The sequence below is a fragment of the Nannobrachium achirus genome (genome assembly GCF_963921795.1).
Source record: "Nannobrachium achirus genome assembly, chromosome: 4".
In the NCBI taxonomy this organism is placed as follows: Eukaryota; Metazoa; Chordata; class Actinopteri; order Myctophiformes; family Myctophidae; genus Nannobrachium; species Nannobrachium achirus.
Window position 1 is genome coordinate 65,805,079 of NC_137813.1, and position 23,612 is coordinate 65,828,690.

The 23,612-nt window shown below is 41.9% G+C and overlaps 1 protein-coding gene across 1 annotated transcript; it reads right to left on the minus strand.

Moving 5' to 3' along the window:
- Positions 1 to 2,476: 2,476 nt before the first annotated feature.
- LOC308283122 (UNC93-like protein MFSD11) lies at positions 2,477 to 23,400 on the minus strand. Its single transcript, XM_080723503.1, has 14 exons — positions 23,215 to 23,400; positions 21,473 to 21,618; positions 19,051 to 19,106; positions 16,753 to 16,860; positions 15,865 to 15,944; positions 14,285 to 14,381; positions 13,358 to 13,416; positions 10,911 to 10,970; positions 10,450 to 10,603; positions 6,812 to 6,855; positions 6,564 to 6,618; positions 5,151 to 5,240; positions 4,765 to 4,900; positions 2,477 to 2,929 (listed from the first exon to the last, which is right to left on the minus strand). The coding sequence occupies exons 2-14, from the start codon at positions 21,566 to 21,568 to the stop codon at positions 2,780 to 2,782; spliced, it is 1,185 nt and encodes a 394-aa protein (XP_080579629.1). The 5' UTR covers positions 21,569 to 21,618; positions 23,215 to 23,400; the 3' UTR covers positions 2,477 to 2,779.
- Between the last annotated feature and the right edge of the window lie 212 nt (positions 23,401 to 23,612).

Consider the following 23,612-nt stretch of genomic DNA (forward strand, 5'->3'; position numbering starts at 1 on the left):
ACAAAAAAATCCACTTGGAAATCCGTTCAGGCATTCATGATGTATCAGCCATTATGTTTTCTTCAGATGTAAACAAACATGGCTGCCATGTTTGAAAGAATGAGTTGGTATGGGGGTTAAACATGCAATTTCGCGATCGCGATCATGCCTAATACATTTCTGGGGTGGAGGTCCAATTTTTTTTTTTGAAAAAACATTTTTTGAAAAAAAAAACTTTTTTTTTTCAAAAACGGCCCAAACTCGGGAAACTCGGGGTTGGCACAGCGGTAGTACCAATACAAACTCGGGAAACTCGGGGTTGGCACCATATGTGTTAAAATTATTTCATTTACTTCTTTCTGTTGTTTTAGAGATTCTTATTTCAGTGGGGGCATGCGTACAAGTGGCTAAATATGTCATTTTACACAGAATAAGCCCATTCCCAAGATACAACGCAACCTTTCATGGTTGGATGTGACTTATGGGGGCTAAAAGTGTTACTGGAAGTAGCAATAAAGAAACTGCAAACCCGGCCTAAGAATGCATATGCTTGAAATAAAAATAAAAAAAGGAAATGGCTTGAGAATCACTGGCCACTAGGGTTGGAAATTGCTAGACGTACCGACGATTCAATTTGATTCTGATTCAGAGGGCCACGATTCGATTATAAATCGATTACCGATGCATCTCGATTCCATTCCATCTCACTGTGTGACAAATAAAACAAAGTGCTTTCTAATGAAAACAGATTAATTTACTTCCATTATATTTCATTGATAATATAAACAAATAGAAGGGAGTTGTTGTAGTAAAACAATATAACATAATACATTATAACTCAATACTTCTGCTAACCATCCAAAATCAAACAAAAATACTGTACATTAAGCAGCTTTCTTTTCAACATACAAAACATGTATTGGAACATATATTAAAACAAAAAAGAAAATTGTGATTCGATTCATAATCGTCCATGTTCGTTTCACGATTAATCTATGAATCAATCATGAATGGTAAATGGAGCATTTATATAGCGCCTTTAACCAAGGCGCTTTACAGAAATTGGGCATTACATTCACCCATTCACAGATACATTCATACACCAATGGCAGAGGAAACCATGCAAGGCACCAACCTGCTCATCGGGAGCAACTAGGGGCTCAGAGTAGAGATCTTCACGGGGTAGTGGGACTGAGTTACGAGGGCCCAAGGTGGAGGGCCCTTAATTATTTTATACTTTAGCTATTGACAAATAGCATATATACAAGCTCAGCTTGTACATCTGCTATTTTTGAAAAGTGGTGAAAATGTGTGCAAATCTTTGAATGTATGTATTTTTTAAGCGAACATTTGTAACTAAAGTTTTGCTTCGGTCCCCCAAACTAAATATTTTGAGATGGGGGTCCGTGGCCAAATAAATATAATTTTGGGGGTCCTTCACATGAAAACGTTTGAGCACAACTGACATAGAAACAGTTAAAAAAAAAAAAAAAAAAAAGAAAAAAACTTTACGGAACCCTGTGATTATAGTAAATTTACCCCCATTGATTCCGGATGGAGACCCAAATGCATTTGGGTCCCCATCCGGAATCAATGGGGGTACATTTATTGTAATCAAATTATTGCCTTAGGAATGCAACAAATACAAAATAATATTATTGTACTCATGTCTCAATGGCGTGAGAAATCAATAGAACATTTTTCATTCTGGAGGTGAACTACTCCTTTAAAGTTAAAGCTCCAAACAGCCCAGAACAAACTAATTAGTGTCGTGCTCGGTCTTCCTCCTCGGGCCCACCTTAACGATCATCACCACGAAAGCGTGGGGTGGCTCAAAGTAGCTGAGAGAGTACAGCATCTTGCAATGGGCCTGGTGTACAAGAATAAGATACACTACACCTCCAAGAACTACCTGACACACTACTTCCTAAAGGTCAAGGATGTTCACGATCACAACACCAGAGGCAGCTCCACTAATCATGTTTAACGTAGATTTAACACTAAACAAGGCTCTAATTTGTTCTCCTGCTATACCACCAACATGTGGAACGCCCTTCCGCAAGCCTTAAAGGAGAGCAAATCCCTAGCCTCCTTCAAAATTGGAAAATGAAAAATCACTGCTTTTGAAATTGATGTTATCCTAGATAAAGTACTATGTTCTATCCGTCTGTCTTTCAATGTTATATGAGATACATAAAGTGTGGTTCCTGTGTAAATAAGCCGTAAGGCTCTCTAGGATCTCCTTTTAGTTGACCGTGTACCAGTGATTTGTGCTGTCATGAAACTGTACTTCTTTCTACTGCAAACTGCTAATAAATTCTTCAATCAATCAATCAATTGGGGCGTCCGGTGGCCTACTGGTCAAGGCGCAAACCACATAGGCACCGCCACATAGGCATGGTTGCCGCGGCGTCGCCGGTTCGATTCCAGATCCGGACGACCTTTGCCGCATGTCACCCCATCTCTCTCTCTCCCCATTTCCTGTCAGTCTACTGTACACTATCAATAAAGGCATAAAAGCCAAAAAAAATAATTATAAAAATAAATAAAAAATCAATCAATCAAAGGATTAGAAATATTCAAAGACTTGCACAAAGTTTCAAGATTTTTCAAAAATAGCAGGTCTACAGGCTCGATATACAAGTGAGCTTGTATATCTGCTATTTTTCAGTAGCTGAAGCACAAAATAATGCGTTCCCAGTCTATGAAGAACATTCATGGGGGGCCCGCAGTGAACGGCCAGGGCCCAGGATTTGGTGCGACACCGCTCCTTGCGGCCTCCACCAGGTCAGATGCTGTGTTAGTCCGAGTCCCTCCTCGCGGCCTCCACCGTCCACTCAGCCAGGAAGAAGGACAGGGAGCCCATGAAGCCCACCAGCACCAGGATGAGCAGCTGCCAGTGGAGCAGCAGGTAGTTGCTGTAGCCGAACGCCAGCGCCGCCATGATGGACTGTGAGTGTGTGGGAGGGGGGGGAGAAACACAAACACTAATTAACAGTATAGCGCCGTCCAGACATTTGCGACAGCTATCGTGTCCGTATCGTTTGAGAATGAGGGGAGAGGAGGGGGAGGTCCAATTCATTCTCAATGGAGGTCACGTGTTTTTTTTTTGTCTCTTGCAAATCTCTTGGCCAAAAGACAGCCTTCGGTTGAGCAAGAGACACGGCAACGACATGAAACCACGTGACTTAGATAGAAAATGAATTGACTCCCCCCCTCCTCCCCTCATTCTCAGACGAGACGGAGAAAATGTCTCACGCATATATGTGATTGCGGCCTAAGACTCCCTAATCGGGAGATAAGCGACCGTCACGTCGCATACACAAACTTTAGAAGGCAATGGTAGCCAAGCAGGAGGGAATATGGGGAATGGGACAGATCCGTGTTGATGACATGACTTTAGAGATACTGTGTACCGCTTTGCAAAATCTGTAGGAGCAGTGTAAAAAAATGTGTTTTGCAAGAATCGGCCTCATGGTGGCGCTAGAAGAGGGCCTTGTGAGAGATCTATCCATCTATTCATCTATCTATTCATCTATCTATCCATCTATCTATCCATCCATCCATCCATCCATCCATCCATCCATCCATCCATTCATGTATTAATATCTAGAAGAAATAGGGCAAGTTATTTGGTGTCATCACAATTGAATCAAACGATTGTGCTGTAAGTGATGTTACTTGGTTAAATCACAATACTTTTAGTTGAAAAGTTGATAGTAAGCATTGCTATGTTGACTGCTTTGTTCAGAAACAGGGGTTTCTCAAGCTCTTTAGCAAACACCTCTCCTGTGCTCTAATACCGCATCATTTCCAGTTGGCGACAGCTCGACTGTTGCGACGCGTTTTGAGCTTGTAAATCGCCTATTTTTTGACAAAGAGATTTCATAGAGAGTGGAAAAAACTAAAATATGTTATTATTATTTTCCAAGGGGCCACATGAACAACAGAAAATGTTGTGGAGGGCCGGGCCAAAAGGCAGTGCTCCCTGCAAGATGTACTCCCCCAAACTAAACACTCCGAATAAATGCTTAAATTGAAAACACGGCATTCGGCATCAACTTTTCTTTTTTTAGCCACTTAAGCCATTTTTGATGGGTAAGATAAGGCAGGTCGTCTTAACGTGTGACCAGTCTGACCACCTGCTTGTTATTGAGACAACATCCAATGATCACACACACGTGCTGATGTACACATTGCATCCATATGTATGTGAATAAAAATAAAAATAAAAATAAAAGAAATGCAGCTTTAGTCCAAGCATGAGGTAAAATTAGAAAATGTGTTTATTTTGTAATTTCCCATTAACCCTACAAGGGCTGGTCAGAGTGCACCAAAGGGCCACATACGACCCCCGGGCCGCACAATGCCCAGGTCTGAATTAGAGGCGTCCATATCTATATAGCGTCCATATTCTGAGAACTTTAGCCAAAAATAGTAGATCTACAAGCTTTTTTCGGCAAAGAGCTTTGGTGTAGAGGGAGAAAAGAGCAGACTCAGTACAGAGTGAAATGTCAAGTTTTTTTTAAAAGTATTGACGGTTCAAGTGGTTAAATATCTGAAAACACAAATTGACATGAATCCAAAATACACTGATGATTGAGCTGTCAAACAATGAAACGATATGGAATCTATGAAGAGGCTGTCACCGCTTGTGGGGGTCCCTGCTCCATCTCTCTCTCAACTAAGGGGTCCATGCCTGAAAACGTTGAAGACCCCTGCCCTATACTGTATGTCGCCACTGACAATAATGAAGAAAGCTGCCTACTGTAGGCGACGGCGTACCTGAATGAAATAGAAGCAGGCGAAGGCCGGAGCGCTTTCCTCGCGCCACACGAAGCCGATGATGCTGAACAGCTGTGTGTTGAAACAGCTGTCACCCAGACCCAACAGGAAGCTGCACAACAACGCCACCGGCACACTGATACACACACGCACACATGCACGCACACGCACACGCACACGCACACACACACACACTCTCTTTTAGAACTTTTATTATTTTTTTGTATATGCATTTTTTGAATACAAGACTTCAACTTTTAGTACATTATTGAAACCTTTCTTTAAGTAAAACGTTTGTCCTCTTTCTTTCTTTCTTTCTTACTGTATTTAAATTTCTCTATGAAATGTTAACACAGCTACAAAAACTAGCAGATCTACAAGCTCACCTGGGGGTGATGTAGGCCTGCAGGTGACAAACTGGAGGACACATGGACGGACGGACAGGGGCGAAAACATACTCTCCCCCATGCCTTCGGCTGGTGGAGACAATGAACACAATTAGGGCTGTCAAAAATATAATATAATCGTCCAATCGTAATTATTTGAGGTAATCGCAATTATTTTTGCATAATCGTCATAATCGTTTCCATGTTGTTCCTATAGTTTCATACACTTTCAAAAAGTAGTGGCAATAGCAGATCTACAAGCTCACAACGTGTCGCATCGCAACGTCAAATATGTCAGTAATTTCTTTGTACATTTAGGTTATGCGTCATATGTGCAACTTCAAAGCCTCCAAGCCAGACAGAAATGTAATTGTCAACGACAATTAAATCATTAATCGCAATTATTTGAGTCACAATTAATCGTCATGTAAAATGCCATAATCGTGACAGCCCTAAACACAATATGTAGACATATTACGATGTTTAGGTAGTGTCGTTCTTAAGCAGTGATTTCAAGCATTTTGTTTTTAATTATTATTTCAATACATTTTCAAACATTAAAAAAACAAATTCATTGATTTTTTTCCAGTAATATCATACAAAATCAAAGAAAAAATAATAATAAATACATTCTATACGTTTGAAGACAAACGCTCAAGAAGTGGTGAAAACAGACGATCTACAAGCTCACAACGCTGCGCGAAGCGACACAGCTTGTAGATCTGCTTTTTTTCACTAGTTTGGGTCCCGGCGAACATCTCATTTCTGCTCAGTGGAAGAGCGAGCAAAGGTCCCAAATCCACACACTTATCACACGGAACAAAGCTAAATCTCATGACCGAAACATTCTGACAGCAAAGAACTAATCTGTGATTCGCACGAAAAGATCCACACGGTGTAGAAATATGTTATTAGTATCGTTCTAAAGCTAAAGCTAGTTTCCTGCTGCTCCACATCCAGCGCAACCAGTTGAAGAAATCACAGAATGACATTATAATGAAATATGCAAGACCATAGAGCATGGTTTACTGGTGCCACTAAAAATCATTTCCTCATAAACTTTCACAAAAATATTTATAACAATTATGTTAAGCCTAGAACCAAGCCATCCAGGATGGCAGTGAATCATGACCATGAAACCTTTGTTTCTGTGAAAATATATATATTTTTCGCTAAACAAAGGGTATTTATCAAATAATGAAATATCAAAATATGTTTTTATATAGGATCAAAGGTTTTATGGTCATGATTCACTGAGACCCTGCCTGGATGGCTTGGTTCTAGGCTTAACATAATTAATTGTTATAAATATTTTTGTAAAAGTCTATGGGGAAAATGAATGGGAGATTTTTTGTAGCGCCAATAAACCACCGCTGCAAAGCTCTATTAGGGTTCGTGTTTATGTGGACCAACCTGCGTACGCTATAGTGACGCTGAGCAGTAGCATCTCTTTGGTGACCAACAGTTTACAGGCTTTGACTGCAACGAGAGAGAGAGAGAGAGATTGATTAAAAAGTACAGAACAGAACTCATATTTTTGAGACCATCGCTCCATTGTTTACAATGGTTTGTAATGCAAGTGCAGATGTGTTGCCACTCGATGTGGAGACACAATCCAAGATGGCCGCGGTGTGAGCATGGTCAATGCGGGCTGAACTCACCAAAAGCATCCGTAGCCTTGGCACACGTGCCTGCGCTGGGTGTTCTGCAAAGATGAGGAGGAAATGTTTAGAAGAAATAAGACAGAATGGGTAGCACTGTGAGAATCACAGGTCTTCTTGTTTCTTTAGATAAAAATAAAACAAAACGTTTATTTTGCGCTGCCAGCATCTTTGAGTTTCTATGGTCGAAATTTGGTTTGGATAAGTGAAAAATATGAAATATCATTCTACCATGTCTCCCTACAGTGTTGATTTGTACAGCAAAATTAGTCATAGTCTTCTGAATAAAAGTTTTTGTTTAGTTTTAGTCATATATTAGTCATCTGAAAGGTTTTTGTAGTAGTTGACTATATCTCATGAGATTTTCATCAAACTAAATGCCTTTTTTACTGACTTAAACTAAATCAAATCCATGCTATGATGACTAAAACCCCTAGTTGCTCCCGGTGAGCAGGTTGGTGCCTTGCATGGTTTCCTCCGCCATCGGTGTGTGAATGTGTGTGTGAATGGGTGAATGAATGTAATGCACAATCTATCTAAAGCGCATTGGATAGAGGCGCTCTATAAAAGCACCATTTACCATTTAAAACTAAGACTAAATATGTTGACAATTTCGTCAACAAATACAAACTAGACCGGTTCCGAAATAATAATCAAATTACAAAACCAAACCCGAGTGGCCCCGTGACGGTCTCGTCCGATTCCGTCCCGTTCCGACTTTCTTTCTTTTTTTACAGACCGAAACCCGTGACATGTTGTCCCGAAATCCTTTTATTTCCAAGGTTCCGAACTTCCGAGAGACCCGACCATTAAATCATTATTAAAATCCCCTTTCATGTACCGAGATCCCTCACTCACGGCAGCTGTGCGGCGTGAACTTGTGCCAAGGAGGAATCTAATATTAACATCGAAACAAATGCAAGGATAAAGGAATACTTTTAGGCTATTTTCTATCAACAGAGGCAAGTCATTTTCGGTTTGTTTGTCATGGTTTAACTTGTAGACGAGTGCTTTCTCATCAGCCTGGCGGGCGACAGCAGGAGAAGCTGCTACGCATCACGCACACGCATGCATTACGCACGCACCAAGCTCTTTTTCCCCCGCAGTAAATCTGATCTTAGACCAGCATTATCATCTCACAGTTACAGCCATTCTTCATGTCGCTGCCTCGCGGCCAATAACGGACCTGAATCTGATCCTAGGTCAGCCTAAACACAGCACAGCACACACGTTAAACACAACTCCAGTTCGTTCCGTATCCTGATCATAGCGCAGCAGCGCACGCCAGCGCACACACACACATTGATTGATTACTTGCTTTATAGTTTGCATAAAAAGCAGAAAGTACACACACGTCACACACACAGTGCAGGTCCTGGGTCCTCTCGGGTTATACACATGATGATTACAGTCCCGTGTTCCGAAGTGTTCCGAGGGAAATGCGACCGTTTCCAACCCGGCTACGAGTGATTATGACCAGTAAGACTCCCTAATCGTCACACTGCTGACATCAGTATGACATCACACCGTACACAAATGACCCTTATATAAGACCGGCATTATCTACCGACAGATTAGTAACAAGATGTCAAAATCGTTGAAGGTTGAATCTCCAGATATGGAGATAACCAACACATCCCTCCATATATGGAGATAACCGACGAATCTCACTAAGTCTGACCTCACAAGCCCCATATTTGGACACGAACAACATATAACTCCATATATGGAGACATAGCTGCTGACATCAGTATGACATCACACTGCTGACATCAGTATAACATCACACCGTACACAAATGACCCTTATATAAGACCGGCATTATCTACCGACAGATTAGATGCAAGCAGGATCTCGACTCTGACACAACTCATCGGCTCATAAGCTGGTTCTCCCTCCATATATGGAGATAACCGACGAATCTCACTAAGTCTGACCTCACAAGCCCCATATTTGGACACGAACAACATATAACTCCATATATAGAGACATAGCTGACATCAGTATGACATCACACTGCTGACATCAGTATGACATCACACCGTACACAAATGACCCTGACGGCACACACCAAGCAGTGTGATGTCATACTGATGCGGAGATATGAGCAGGGCAAAGGTGTGACGTGTGACGTGTGACCGACGGACGGACGGACGGACGGCCGGTGGAGGTTTTGATACTAAACTGCGACCTGACGGTCGCAATAAAACACTGACCGAACCCGGTACGGGTCTCTCGGGTCCTCGGGTAATTTCGGGGTCGGGGCCCCACAAGCTCACAGCTTGTAGATCTGCTGTTTTCAGCATGCAACCAGTGTACAATCTGACATTATGGCGCCATCAACAGGGGTGTCACACCAAATTCTGGGCCCTGGGTACAAGGATTCACTGTGGGCCCCCCATGTGCTTTAACTATTGAAAAATAGCAGATATACAAGCTCACAGTGCGGCACCGAGTGCCGCGCTGTTGTAGATCTGCTATTTTTGAAAAATGTAACATTTGTGCAAGTTTTTGAATATTTCAAATCCTTCCAAGGTTTTTTTTTTTTTTTAATCTACGTTTCTATGTCAGTGTAGCCTGGCTCCAGCCAATAGACCCGCCTACTCTCTGAGTGAACTGCATCTCTTGGTCTGGATGTGTCATATGACGCGTCTCTTGATACGGTATCTTGGCCTACCGACCAATGAAATCAATGCAATACGGAGGAGGGGTGCGTCTAACTTTTGAAAATCAACAGAAACAGTGGAGGGAGGGGTGGCTCACCAGCGTTCTTAATTGCCTCCTTTGATCTTCAGAAGAGCTGCAACTACAGTGTCGATAGCTCGTTAACATCAAAGACAATGACCTGTTTGGTGCATGTCATAGAGGGGAGGGGGAGGAGGGAATGTTTTGTGTGCAAAAGTCAAACACAACCCCTCCCACCAGATCTCTTGTGATTGGGAATTTCAAATTTTAAACCCCCTCCCCTTTTCAATCAAATAGAATGGAGACAACTTCAGACTCAAGCCCCAGCGTAGAGTCTGAAATCAGGCTAATGTCAGTGGTGCTCAAAATCTTTCATGTGAAGGACCCCAAAAATGATATTTATTTGGCCACGGACCCCCATCTCAAAGTATTTAGTTCTAGGGACCCCCCAGTCAGAAGCAACATTTGAGTTACAAATGTTCGCTTAAAAAATACATGTATTGGAAGATTTGCACACATGTTCACGACTTTTCAAAAATAGCAGATCTACAATCTCGCAGCACGGCACTCGTAGCCGCACTGTGAGCTTGTAAATCTGCTATTTTTCAATAGCTTTCACTAGCTTTTCTAAATACTAGGGCACCTCCACCTTGGGCAACTCAGTCCCACGGACCCTCATCTCAAAATATTGAGTTCCAGGGACACCCCCCAGAATCAAAATTTGAGTTACAAAAGTTCGCTTAAAAAATACATTTGCACACATTTTCACGACTTTTCAAAAATGGCAGATCTACAAGCTCGCAGCGCGGCACTCAGTGCCGCGCTGTGAGCTTGTAGATCTGCTATTTTTTCAATAGCTAAAGTATAAAATACTGAAGGCCCCTCCATCTTGGGCCCTAGTATCTCAGTCCCACTTTCCCCCCCCTTGTGACGCCCCTGGGGCTTTTACTCACTGCTCTGTGGAGGAACTCTCTGACGACGAGTCCACCAGGAGGCCCGGTCCAGACGTCGTCTCCGAGGACGACGTGGGGTCAGGGTCCTGCTTCCTGATGAGGAAGAACAGGAAGCAGCCCACCAGGCTGATGACCGTGGGGATGGTGTTTTTTACTGGTGTTTCAGTCCGAGTGTGGGGAAAGGGTGCGTTCGGAAATGCGCACCGGACTGCGCGGGCGTTTATCGTGGGCTTGCCCAGGCCTTACGGCCTGGGCATAAATATAACGATTGCATTCACCACGGCTTCGTAACTCGCGCGGCGCTCCGCCGGCCGCGCGGCCCTGGCCCGCTCTTCGCGGCCACTCGCGCCTGCGGCGCTCGGGGGCGAAGAGCAGGACCAAGGTCCGCTGGCCTTCGCGCCGCTTGCAATGTCGTGGACAATAAAACGAGCGCACCCTTTCATACACTCTGACTGAATCACCAGTAAAAAACACTCTCTCGATGACCGTGAGCGAGATGAACACCGTCTGGCGTGCTTTGTCTGACACACGCACACGCGGACACACACACACGATGGACACGCATGTGCCCTAGGGTGGATCTTAAATGACCTTTTTTAGATTTTCTTGAGTCTCACCCCCCAATTATGTTCCAATGTACAAAAAACTGCTTTGGTCAAAATTTGGTTGAATTTCAAGCATATTTAGAGGTAGCTCAATCAAGCCAAAGATTGTACATTTTATTGGTCAAAATCGAATTGCACTGCAGGCACATTTAAGTTATACATTACACATTATTCTTATACTAATCACAGAAATTATATTTTTTTAAGCTTACAAATCTAAACACAAATCTGATTACATGTTTGTCATATGTCGAACCAGAATTAATATATTGTAGGAAATAGCAAAGCAAAGAATGACAAATTGCTATTTTTCATTTAACGTGCACAATGACATGTCTTTATTGCTTCAATCATACTCACAACACACAACAAGCACACAGCCTCACTTCCTTGTTTACCCCCAAAACCCCTGAAAGTCACTGCAGTATTTAATAGTAATTCAGTAGTTACTGATCAATTAAAGTTTGTTTACGGCTATCGGGATACTTGTGCCGATGGTTCTGCACAATTTGCAGCAAGTATTGGAGTTGGGACTCATCTTTAGTAATGAGACCACAATATTCTTGTATTAGGGCAACCCCACGCTCTGCATGATCATTGACAACATTCATCGCCTTCACTACAGCCAGAGCTTCTTGGTAGTCCACCCTGGGCTCCCACTCATCGGGATCAACGTCAAGGAAGTCATCTGGGAGATCCATCATTTTGAAAAGCACCTTGGATTTGGGAGACACAAAATCTTCAATGTTCTTCCTTGCAATTGTTCCAAGGTCAACAGTAATTCTCTTCATATGCCCCTGTTCACCATAAGTGATTGGAAAACCTTTGAGAAGCAGCTTTAGACACCTCAGCATTTATTGATGAACCGGATACCTTGAGCAGCGATGTATCTGGTTCAGAGCTCCAGTAGCTACCCATCATGCCCGTTGGATGGCAAAGGTTATTTATTGTTTGAAGATCTGGATGTTTCATGGCCAATTCAAACTGACCCTCAGGGAAGAAAAAGCATGCATGGATTTGTGCATGTTTACAGTTTGCATTTATGTGAAGGCATGGATGATGGCACCTGTTGCTGTCAGCGCTCCACTAAATGACTTGGCAGCTGTTAAAATCGTTGCTGGAATATTCATCAATAAATGCTGAGGTGTCTAAAGCTGCTTCTCAAAAGTGTTCCAATCACTTATGGTATTTGGCTCCAGAGATCGTCAGACTTGCAATGTTTGACAGTCAATTGAGCGCGCAAACGAAGAGGCTGATGGTGAGAGCCATGAAAGATGGAAATGAAGATGATGAACAGGGGCATATGAAGAGAATTACTGTTGACCTTGGAACAATTGCAAGGAAGAACATTGAAGATTTTGTGTTTCCCAAATCCAAGGTGCTTTTCAAAATGATGGATCTCCCAGATGACTTCCTTGACGTTGATCCCGATGAATGGGAGCCCAGGGTGGACTACCAAGAAGCTCTGGCTGTAGTGAAGGCGATGAATGTTGTCAATGATCATGCAGAGCGTGGGGTTGCCCTAATACAAGAATATTGTGGTCTCATTACTAAAGATGAGTCCCAACTCCAATACTTGCTGCAAATTGTGCAGAACCATCGGCACAAGTATCCCGATAGCCATAAACAAACTTTAATTGATCAGTAACTACTGAATTACTATTAAATACTGCAGTGACTTTCAGGGGTTTTGGGGGTAAACAAGGAAGTGGGACTGTGTGCTTGTTGTGTGTTGTGAGTGTGATTGAAGAGTGTGCAATAAAGACATGTCATTGTGCACGTTAAATGAAAAATAGCAAATTGTCATTCTTTGCTTTGCTATTTCCTACAATACATTAATTCTGGATTGACATATGACAAACATGTAATCAGATTTGTGTTTAGATTTGTAAGCTTAAAAAAATATAATTTCTGTGCTTAGTATAAGAATAATGTATAATGTATAACTTATATGTGCCTGCAGTGCAATTCGATTTTGACCAATAAAATGTACAATCTTTGACTTGATTGAGCTACCTCTAAATATGCTTCAAATTCAACCAAATTTGAACCAAAGCAGTTTTTTGTACATTGGAACATAATTCGGGGGTGAGACTCAAGAAAATCAAAAAAAGGTAATTTAAGATCCACCCTAATGTGCCCACGTTAAAAAGTGGCAGTAAATGAGAAAAAAACCTCCCTCCCTCGAGATACGCAAAAACATGAATTTTAATTGCTTTGCATACACCGACAATAAAGTAATCTTCTCCATCCGTTCCATGTAAAAACTGTGATTAAAAAAAGAAACATCTAAAATACAGTACCTGTTATGTGAGTTTGATGGTGCCATGCGAAATATATATAGAGGTTTCCAAAGAATAAGCTGCAAAGACAGACATGGACATGTTCAAAGAGTATTTACACACAAACACACAGCTGTGCACAAAACACAGCTAGTCAATAGCGGCATTTTCATAAAGCTGTTTTTTTCTCTCTTTTTTTTGGCGCATTAAGGCTTTTCCGCATAAATCATTTTGTGGAAACATTTCAAATTTTGCAAAAACTTTCACTTTTCGCAAAAACATGTTTGCGCTTAGGAGGTGAATTTTGCGGCTTTATCGAAAAAACGAAACACGCATCAGTGCAATGGAAACAGGTCGGCCTACTCTGTTCTAGTTGAGGAGGGTGTCTGAAACACAGTGAGCGGTGAGCACACACCGCAGCCCTCCGCTGTTCTCGGAGAGGCAGGGGAGGTATGCCAATGTTGTTTTTGACAGCGAATTTTGATTTAGTTTTAGTCATAGTCTTTTGAATAAAATGCCATTAGTTTTAGTCATAATTTAGTCACCTGAAAAGTTTTAGTTTTAGTCAAATTTTAGTCGATTAAGTTTTTAGGCGACTAAAATGTGTTTTGGCAAGCCTTGATGGCATCGTAATGACCGATTTTACACTTGGTTGCGTGCTGAAAATAGCAGATCTACAAGCTCACAACGCATCGCACTGCGACGCGTTGTGAGCTTGTAGATCGTCTATTTTCAGCATGCAACACCTGAGAGCAACCAAACATAAAATGACTCTCTTCTCCACTAGTCCCTCCCTGAGGTTTTAGTCTAAGAATCACATTTTATCATTGAATGGGAAAACAGGCAAAATGCACATTTTCTTTTTTCGATTTAATGATGATTCGCTTCCTATTTTCAAAAAAAGCGTTATGGATACGCAGCAAATGACGGCAAGTAAACGAGAGTCACCTGAACTGCAGCAAGGCCCAGAATATGCCACTGTTCCTGCCGATGGTCGTATCACTGGAGTTGACGGCCAGCACATAGCCCTGGGCCGTCCACAACACTGGACGTATAGATCACATAGATCAGAGGACAGAATCTGAACCCTGGCATATTGGGTACACCAAGGTTTTATGTTAGAAATGTGGAGTATGGGTTCCCAGCATTTAGAAACTGCCGGATGCTAACTTGCATATGTTGAGCAATTTTCATAATTTGCCTAATTCGATTTATTTAGCATAATCCTCCATAATAATGGATAATATGTCAAAAACTGATTGGCTGATTTGAACAATATTGGAGTGGTTTTGGGGGTTATTGAGAATGCTGAATCCATTTCTGACATTTTCTAAATTCAAAATGGCCGTTTTAAACCGGAAATTGCCATATACAACATAAAAAAGTATCAAAATCACCCCACTTTAAGTTGGTATAAGGCCATTTCCGGTTTAAAACGGCCATTTTGAATTTAGAAAATGGATTCAGCATCCTCAATAACCCCCAAAACCACTCCAATATTGTTCAAATCGGCCAATCAGTTTTTGACATATTATCCATTATTATAGGGGATTATGCTAATTAAAGCTAATTATGCAAATTATGAAAATTGCTCAACATATGCAAGTTAGCATCCGGCAGTTTCTACATGCTGGGGACCCTTACTCAACATTTATGACATAAAACCTTGGTGTACTCAATATGTCCGGGTTCACAATGGGGCTCTATGGGCTGGCAAGTAGACTACCAGGGGTCTTCAACATTTTCAGGCCAAGGACCCCTTCCTTGGTTGAGAGAGAGATGAAGCAGGGACCCCCACAACCTTTTCATAGATTCCATATAGTTGCATCGTTTGACAGCACAATCGTCAGTGTATTTTGGATTCATGTCAATTTGTGTTTTCAGATATTTAACCTTATCTAATGAACTTGACCTTTCACTCCGTACTTTTTTCTCTTCGACACCAAACCTCTTTGCTGTAAATAGACGATCTACAAGCTCACAATGCCTCTCGGGGGAAAGCCTGGTGATCGTTTACAACGGGCCATTTGATGCGGTCTAGGCGGAAACCACAAGCAGAAGAAGTGTTGGTTTGTTTCCCCAATCCCAATTAAAATGCTCGAATAGCCTTGTGTAGTCTTGCCAGTCGCTACCAGTTGGACTAAAAGATGCATATACCAAACGAATTCTCCAAAAGCAAAACTACACTACTTCAAGGGTTTTATTAGGTAGGCCTAAAAAGTATGCTCTTGAGTGCAGGGGAATTATTTTGGGTTAAAACTGTTTCCGGTTTGATAGTTCCGGCCAAAGTGTAGTCCGTCTAGGACTACAACATGACGTAGAGTGGTTTCCGCTCCCGACCGGATCAAACCACCGAAAAGTGAAGGGACCCTCCAAAGGCTAGGAGAATGCTATTTCTCAAACTCTGTTTGAAGGGTCGTAGGCAACCTCGTTCACATTTTATTTGCAAATTGTTCAACCATTTGAATTGATATGCGAGAACAAACAAACAAACAAACAGGCGTGATATTTCATCACTTTCATTTTACCTGCTGCTGCTACGCCAACGAGTACAGAGGCCGTATAAAAGGTCCATGTATAAGGATGTATGAACATGGCAATGTAGCCACTGCAGGGGGGGAAAGAACAACATTCACATGTCATTAGGAGAAACTGGCACAGCTAGTATATATTTGCTGTCGGGCCGAAACCTCCTAACTCCAACATGTTCATTTTCGGGAAAATGAGCTCATGTGTAGTTAAGAGGTTTTGACCGAAGGATCTTTTACTACTTTTCATTGGTTCAATATTATTTTTGTTCAATAGCAAATATTTATGAAAAAAAAAGAGAGGGCCAATCGGGTGGAGTTATAGCTGGTTTGGCAGAAGGTGTGGAGTTCGGAGGTTTTGTCCCAAGCACTTTTGACTACTTTCCATTGGTTCAATATTATTTTAACCAACACTCAGATGTAAAGGGTGTTCAATAGCCCTGATCTATGCCAAAAAATGGAGTTAAGAGGTTTTGGCCAGACAGTGATGATATTTAAAGATGGGGTGCCATTTAAAAAAAGTAGTACAGAAAGTGCTCAAATTGTGTTTGTATGTGGCCACACCAGTTCATTAAGTATGCCTGGTTGTCATGGTGGGTGGTGACCCAGCTGAAGCTACCCACACCCACAGTGTCGGGCCTTTTGACTTGGAGGCTTTCAGCTCTCAGGAAGAAACCAAAAATACACAGGGAAGGCAAATTTTGCACATTATAACCACAACCGGTGGTCTATTAGAGAAGATGTTAACTCCATAGACACATACAAAACAGAAAAAGTACAAAATTACAGCACCACCTCTTTAACTGAAAGACAAGCACGGTGTGTGTGTGTGTGTGTGTGTGTGTGTGTGTGTGTGTGTGTGTGTGTGTGTGTGTGTGTGTGTGTTACCTGTATAAAAGTCCACTAAAGAACATGGACAGCTGTGGTCCTATGACCGCGACCACTGACGGAGCGATCATGTTGGATGCAGAGAAAACGCCATAGATGATGGACATGCTACAAGAAGGACAGGACAGTTAGGCTGGATGCTTGATGGAAAGAGTCCGTTTGTACAGAAGACCACTCCGCCCTAAATCACTTCTAGGCTCATTTTCTTGATCCAAAAAGACTGTCCATGGGGTCAATTAGGCAGAAATGCCCCTGTTGTCCAGTTTCCCCAGATGAGAGCTCCTCCAGTCCCTCAGCTGCTGGGTTCTGCTGGGGAAACTGGACAACAGGGGCATTTCTGCCTAATAGACCCCATGGACAGTCTTTTGGGAGCAATATAAGTAGGAAAATTAGCCTAGAAGTGATTTAGGGCGGAGTTGTCCTTTAACTATTGAAACCATAGTTCTGTGGGTCGGTACCCCCAAGAGGGTCCCCAAATGATAGTGGGGGGTCCCCAGATGATTAACTTAATGTGCAACATTGTTTTCTCACGCAACAGTAAACAAACCAACATACAGTTTAAGTGTAGGGCATATGCACATTTCTAAAGTGACAATTTAAGGACTTTAACCCTAAATTGACAAATTAAACATTGGCCAAATTGTCAAATATTAGAGGCAGAAATTGTGAAAATACCTGATCTACATGCTCACAACGCCTCGCAATGTAGATCTGCTATTTTCACAATAGAACCATAATTATACAAAATTCTCTTAGTGCTCGTCAGCGTGGGGCGGTCCCCAGTTAAAATAGGAGAACCAGTGGTTCTCAAAATATTGAGAACCACTGCCCTAGTTCAGTGGTTCTCAACCTGTGGGTCGGGACCCCAAGGGGGGTCTCCAAATTATTTTGGGGGGTCCCCAGATGATTAGCTTAATGTGTTTTTTCACTGAACAGTAAACAAACCAACATAAATGTATAGACTATAGAGGGTATCTGCACATTTCTAAAGTGAGAATTTTAGTTTTTAATACTTCTACAATGACAAATTAAACATTGGCCAAATTGTCAAATATTATAGGCAAACATTGTGAAAATAGCTGATCTACATGCTCACAACGCCTCACAAACGCGAGGCGTTGTGAGCATGTAGATCTGCTATTTTCACAATAGAACCGTGTTTTACAAAATGTAATGCCTCAACTCTTAGTGCTCATCAGGGTGGGGGTGGGGGGTCCCCAGTTAAAATATGATTATTTTGTGGGTCGCGGCCTGAAAAGGTTGAGAACCACTGCCCTAGTTGACCAGAGTCCCCCAGGGGTTTATGGGGTCCCCCTCCTGTTTCCCCCTCTACACTAGTCTGGATCACTTCACTTTTCGGGTTTGTAACCGGTCTGGAGCGGAAACCACAAAACGTCACGTTGTAGTACTCAAAGGACTACAATTTGCCGGAAAGATCAAACCGGGTTCAGTTTTAACCCAAAATATTACACTGCGCTCAAGGACACACTTTTAGGGCCTACCTAATAAACTCCTTGATGCGGAGTAGTTTTGCTTTTGAAAAATTCGTTTGGTATATGCATCTTTTAGTCCAACTTTTAGTGACTGGCAAGACTACACAATGCTACTCGAGCATTTTAATAGGTATTGGGGAAACAAACGGAGGGAACCAAATCAAAGCGACGCCGCTTCTTCTAGTGGTTTCCACGCTCTAGGCGGAAACCAAACGGCCTGTTGTGAACGAACACCAGGCTTTTTCTCAGAAAGCCTGGTAGGCGAGGTTACCTCTACACTACATAGCCCATCTTTGGTGAAAATAGACAAACATGTAGATCGGCTATATGTGAAGGGATGTTCACCCCAGGATAGGGATGCTATGGTTCTTTTGGAGATTTTCATCTCACACAAACGTTGCCTGACAAAAATAACCACTAGCCCATTTTATCAATTTAGTTTTACTCTGCCAATTGCTCCATGGCAAAAAAAAGAAAAAAAAGAACTATGAAACAAGCTATTTAGGCCTAGAATTATTGCATGCTTTAACTATTGAAAAAATATTTAGTATCATTTTAAACTTGAAGTGCAAAGTTATTTTCAGTCAGTTCTAACCAAAATGGCTATTATCTCAACATTTTCCTCGCAACATAATCACTAAAATATCGTCACTGTCGGGCAGAATCCTCGTATCTCCAAGTTTCAAATGTTTATGTCTTTTGGTAAAGCAAAGCCCTGCTTCATCATACAAGACTGTCGCACAAAACTAGTAAAAACAGCCGATCTACAAGCACACAACGCCTCGCGATGCGAGTCATAAATTACCTTGTGTATCCACTGCCATGAAACTCTGAACTGTTGAAGCTCTTCAACACCGTTTGCTGGGAAGACAAAGAAAATGGACGGTTATGCCTGGTTTATACTTCCTCGTACATCGGTGTCGCGTGCAAATAGCTGACCTTGTAGGTTATTGGCACCATTGCAAAACTAAGTAGAAATTAGGCATTACAGTATAGAGTTTGATTGCTGAGGTTCTATGTAATCAATATGATCAGGACAAAATGAAGAGGTTCTAATCAATCAATACCATAAGGATTGATTGATGAGGTTGCGTGTAAACAATATGATCAGGATTAAATGAAGAGGTACTGTAGGTAGGGCCGTCACAATTATTACATAATCGTCTAATCGCGATTATGTCTTTTTCATAATGTCATAATCATTTCCATGTTGAAAAATGTTTAAATACGATGAAAAATAAAAAAGTGACAATAGCAGATTTACAAGCTCACAACGTGTCGCGATGCGATGCGTTGTTAGCTTGTAGAACGGCTAGTTCCACTATCAATTTAAGTGTAAGTATAACAATGTCAAATATGTCAGTAATTTCTTTGTATATTTAGGTTATGTGTCATATCTACCATGTGTGACTTCAAAGGTTAAAAGCCAAACAGAAATGTAATTAAAACGTCAAAAACTAAATTAAATCATTAATCGGAATTATTTGAGTGACAATTAATCGCCATGAAAAATGTCATAATCGTGACAGCCCTAACTGTAGGCTATACAGTGTGTGTGTTGCTGCTCGCGAGCAAGCCTGGCTCTTTAGTTGAGTGGTAACGTACGCGCCATCGGATACATAGGTCCCGGGTTCGCCTCCCGGCCGAGGCTACATTGGTGGCAGCGGTACAAATAGGTACTGTCGGAGTGCTCCGTCAGTTCCTTGGATATTGTAGACAGACTGTCAGTGGAGCCTAGCTACTAGTGATGCGCGGATAGGCTTCTGAAGTCATCCGAATCCATCCGTGCAAATTCATTATCCGCCCATTATCCAACCGCATTAATTATATCATCCAATTTATAATTCCGCACCATCCTCATCCGCAACTTCAAAAGTATTATTATTATTATTACCATTATTATTAGGCTAATATTATTTTCTGGTAGGCTATTCCCTGTTAGTTTTCTTAGTTGTGCGATCACAGAAATGCATTGATCTAGCCTACGGAATGTCTCCGTTCGTCTTTTTTTCTTTCTTTTTTTTTTTTTTGGAGTCGGTGCAGCGCATCGATGCAGACAGACATGCAGGCAGACAGACAGAGTCTGACACACGAGAGAGAGAGAGAGAGAGCGAGGGAGAGAGCGAAAGAGAGAGGAACAAACAACTTAGTGGGAAGTTTAACTTACCTACTGTACAGTACTTTACAATATGGACTATGGAGCTGAGAGAGATTCACTTTTTAGCAGCGCGACCAGAGGTAATGAGTGAGACGATGCATGCCGTGATGCCGTTTAAGTGGACACAGCTTAGTTTTATCGCGGACTGCACTCATGAAAAATGATGGTTACTTTACAAATTATACAAAATAACACACACTAACACAGACACAAGCATACCTAGATTTCGCTTTTTATTGATAGATATATTAGGCCATAATTTATTTCCTGCATTATTTCATCCGCGGATATCCGAAATTAATTAATAATTATATTTGATTGATCCAAATCCGACTGCACCGCGGATCACCGCGGTCCACCGCGGCTAAAACCGCTATCCGCGCATCTCTGCTAGCTACTGACTGGCACGTGTGGACGTGCTTCCAGGTAGGGGGGGGAAGACTGTAGGCTATACAGTGTGTGTGCGTTGCTGCTCTTTAGTCAAGTGGTACGCAACCGGCCAAGGCTACAGTTCTACTGTACTGTATGTATATGAGGTTCCATGTAACCAGTAAGACTCCCTAATCGGGAGATAAGCGACCGTCAGATCGCATACACAAACTTTAGAAGGCAATCGTAGCCAAAATGGGACAGCTTCAGGTTGATGACATGACTTTAGCTTTGTGTGATTTTAGGCCAAAATCTGTAGGAGCAGTGTCCAAAAATGTGTTTTGATTTGGCCTCATGGTGGCGCTAGAAGAGGGCCATGTGAGAAATTTGGGGTGGATGATGATTTGCCATCCAAGGAGTGTGTTGCAAAGCTTGGCATTGATAGGGCCAACGGTGGCAGAGATATGACTAGGGCAAAAGTGTGACGTGACGGACAGACTGACAGACAGCTGGTGGAGCTTTTCATAGTAACTGCGACCTGGCGGTCGCAATCAAAATCAGGATTACATGAGGTTGTGTGTGATCAATATGATCAGGATTGACTGATGATGTCCTGATCAATATGATCAGGCCTAAATCAAGAGGTTCTATGCAATCAATATGATCAGATGTGTGTAATCAATGCTATCCAGTTTGTTACCTCTATGTTGCCACATGTTGTAAAAGCAGTGAACATGAACATGAAGGCAAATCCCAGGATGATGATGTTCAACAGCGATCTCCCCTCTGGAGACATGATGACGTGTAGTGTGACAACAAGTCAAGTGTAATCAGTGTCTACTCCTCCTAAATGGAACAGAAAAAGACACACATTTATATAATCAACTCATCAACTGATTAGGTGAGTGTCTTTGGTGCAAGCTTCACACAAATATTGCAAGCCCACTAGCCAAGTTCCATTTATTTGTATAAACATGCCTTAAAACAACAGGAATTGCTTTCCAGTCAGGAGAAAGATGACATCTAGAAGGCATATGAAAAATGCAAGGTGATGATTTTTCCTTGGCCTCTAGGCAGTGCGCATACAAAGGTTTACACGCCACCATGAGGCTGATTTGACAATATCTAATTTCCTTCCTCTGCCTAGTGGGAATGTGTGTGTGCACGATATCACCAAAATTGCAGGCTGTGTTCGTGAATTGAGGCATTTTGTTCAAAACAGAGCAATCCTGCAAACTTTGGAAGCCAGTCTTGGCCAATGAGGATGGAATATGGACAATCAGACAGCCCGTAGAGCTACTGTCTACCGATTTGCGTGATTTCTGTACTAAATCTGTAGAAGTACTATCATAAATTGTGTTTTGCAAAAATCGGCCTCATGGTGGCGCTAGAACAGGCCCATGTGAAAATAAATGTGGGGCAGAGGTTCTGAATTGGCATTCAGGTAATGTGTGTGCAGTTTGGCAGCGACCGGGCCAGCGGTGCCGGAGATTAGTTGGTAGCTAAACAAACACATTCCCTGGATGCCACACAGGGACACATGGACGGACAGACAGGGTGCAAGACAGTCTCAGCCATGCCTTTCGGCCTGGCGGAGACAATCATGACACATTACAGCAGGGGTGCCCAAAGTGCGGCCCGGGGGACAAATGCGGCCCGAGGACAAATATTATACGGCCTGTGACTTTATTCCCATAAATTGTTTTATAAACGGCCCGTCAGCACCGCCAAACAAGAATATTTTCCCAGCGTATAATTTGTCAGGATTGTTCCCTGTTGTCTCGAGTGAAGGGGTCAAAGAAAGGCTATTTTATAGTCATTTTTACCTGGCACATCCGGTAACATTTTGGTAATGTGAGTTATTTGTGTTTTGTTCAGAGCACACACCTGACAAAAGAACATTGATATTAAATATTGATGATAGTTAAATACAGTCGTTTAAACGTGTACATTATGCCTAGATTTAGTCGGCCCTTAGTGTGTTTTTATATTTTCTAATGTGGCCCGCTGGCCCCCTTTGAAAAGGTTTGGACACCCCTGCATTACAGGGTTCAGAGAGAGCCACACGTTAGGCAGACATACTAAAATCAGAAAACACAATGGAAGCAAACCCAGAAACAATGATCAAAAGTATTTTAAATAAAGTATAGGGCCTAATGCCAAAGTAGTAGCCTATGAGTAAATACAACAATAAATGTCAAAGTGTGTGACAGTTTCTCATTCTAAAACCAAACAGCAGCAGATCAAATACCCATACACAATGTATTGCATGTACAGTAGGCTATCCATAGCATTGGACACAAAGTAGTAAACTAGAAGGCTAAATTAATTCATCCACAAGTTGTCAGCAATCCCAGAAGTACACGGTTTGACCTTTGATCACAAGGAGAGTCATTTATTGCAGTGTTTGTTTGAGTTATTATCATATGAAATCAAACTCACCTTCTGTCTGCATGTAGTTCAACCCTGTGGCTGCTATAGTTTGTGACAGGCTGACAGCTCATAGCGACCTCATCAACATGGTACTTTAGCTGAGTAAGAAATAATACATATGTTATGATAATAATTCAAGAGCTAAGAAACAACTCTTTGATTAGAGTAGGACAACGAATGAAGTAGTCTTTCCACTGTTTCCAGGCAGCTCTTCTTCTGTTTTTCCTTCCTGCACCGTAGACACAATGCACAGCGTATTACTGCCCTCCACAGGTCGGTAGTATAACTCATTTGGCATTATCCTCAGTGAACATTATTTATAGCAGTGGTGGAAGCCTCTAGTAATAGCTTACTCATTATTTTTAAGTAAACTGCTATGTAGAAATACTCTGTTACAAGTAAAAGTC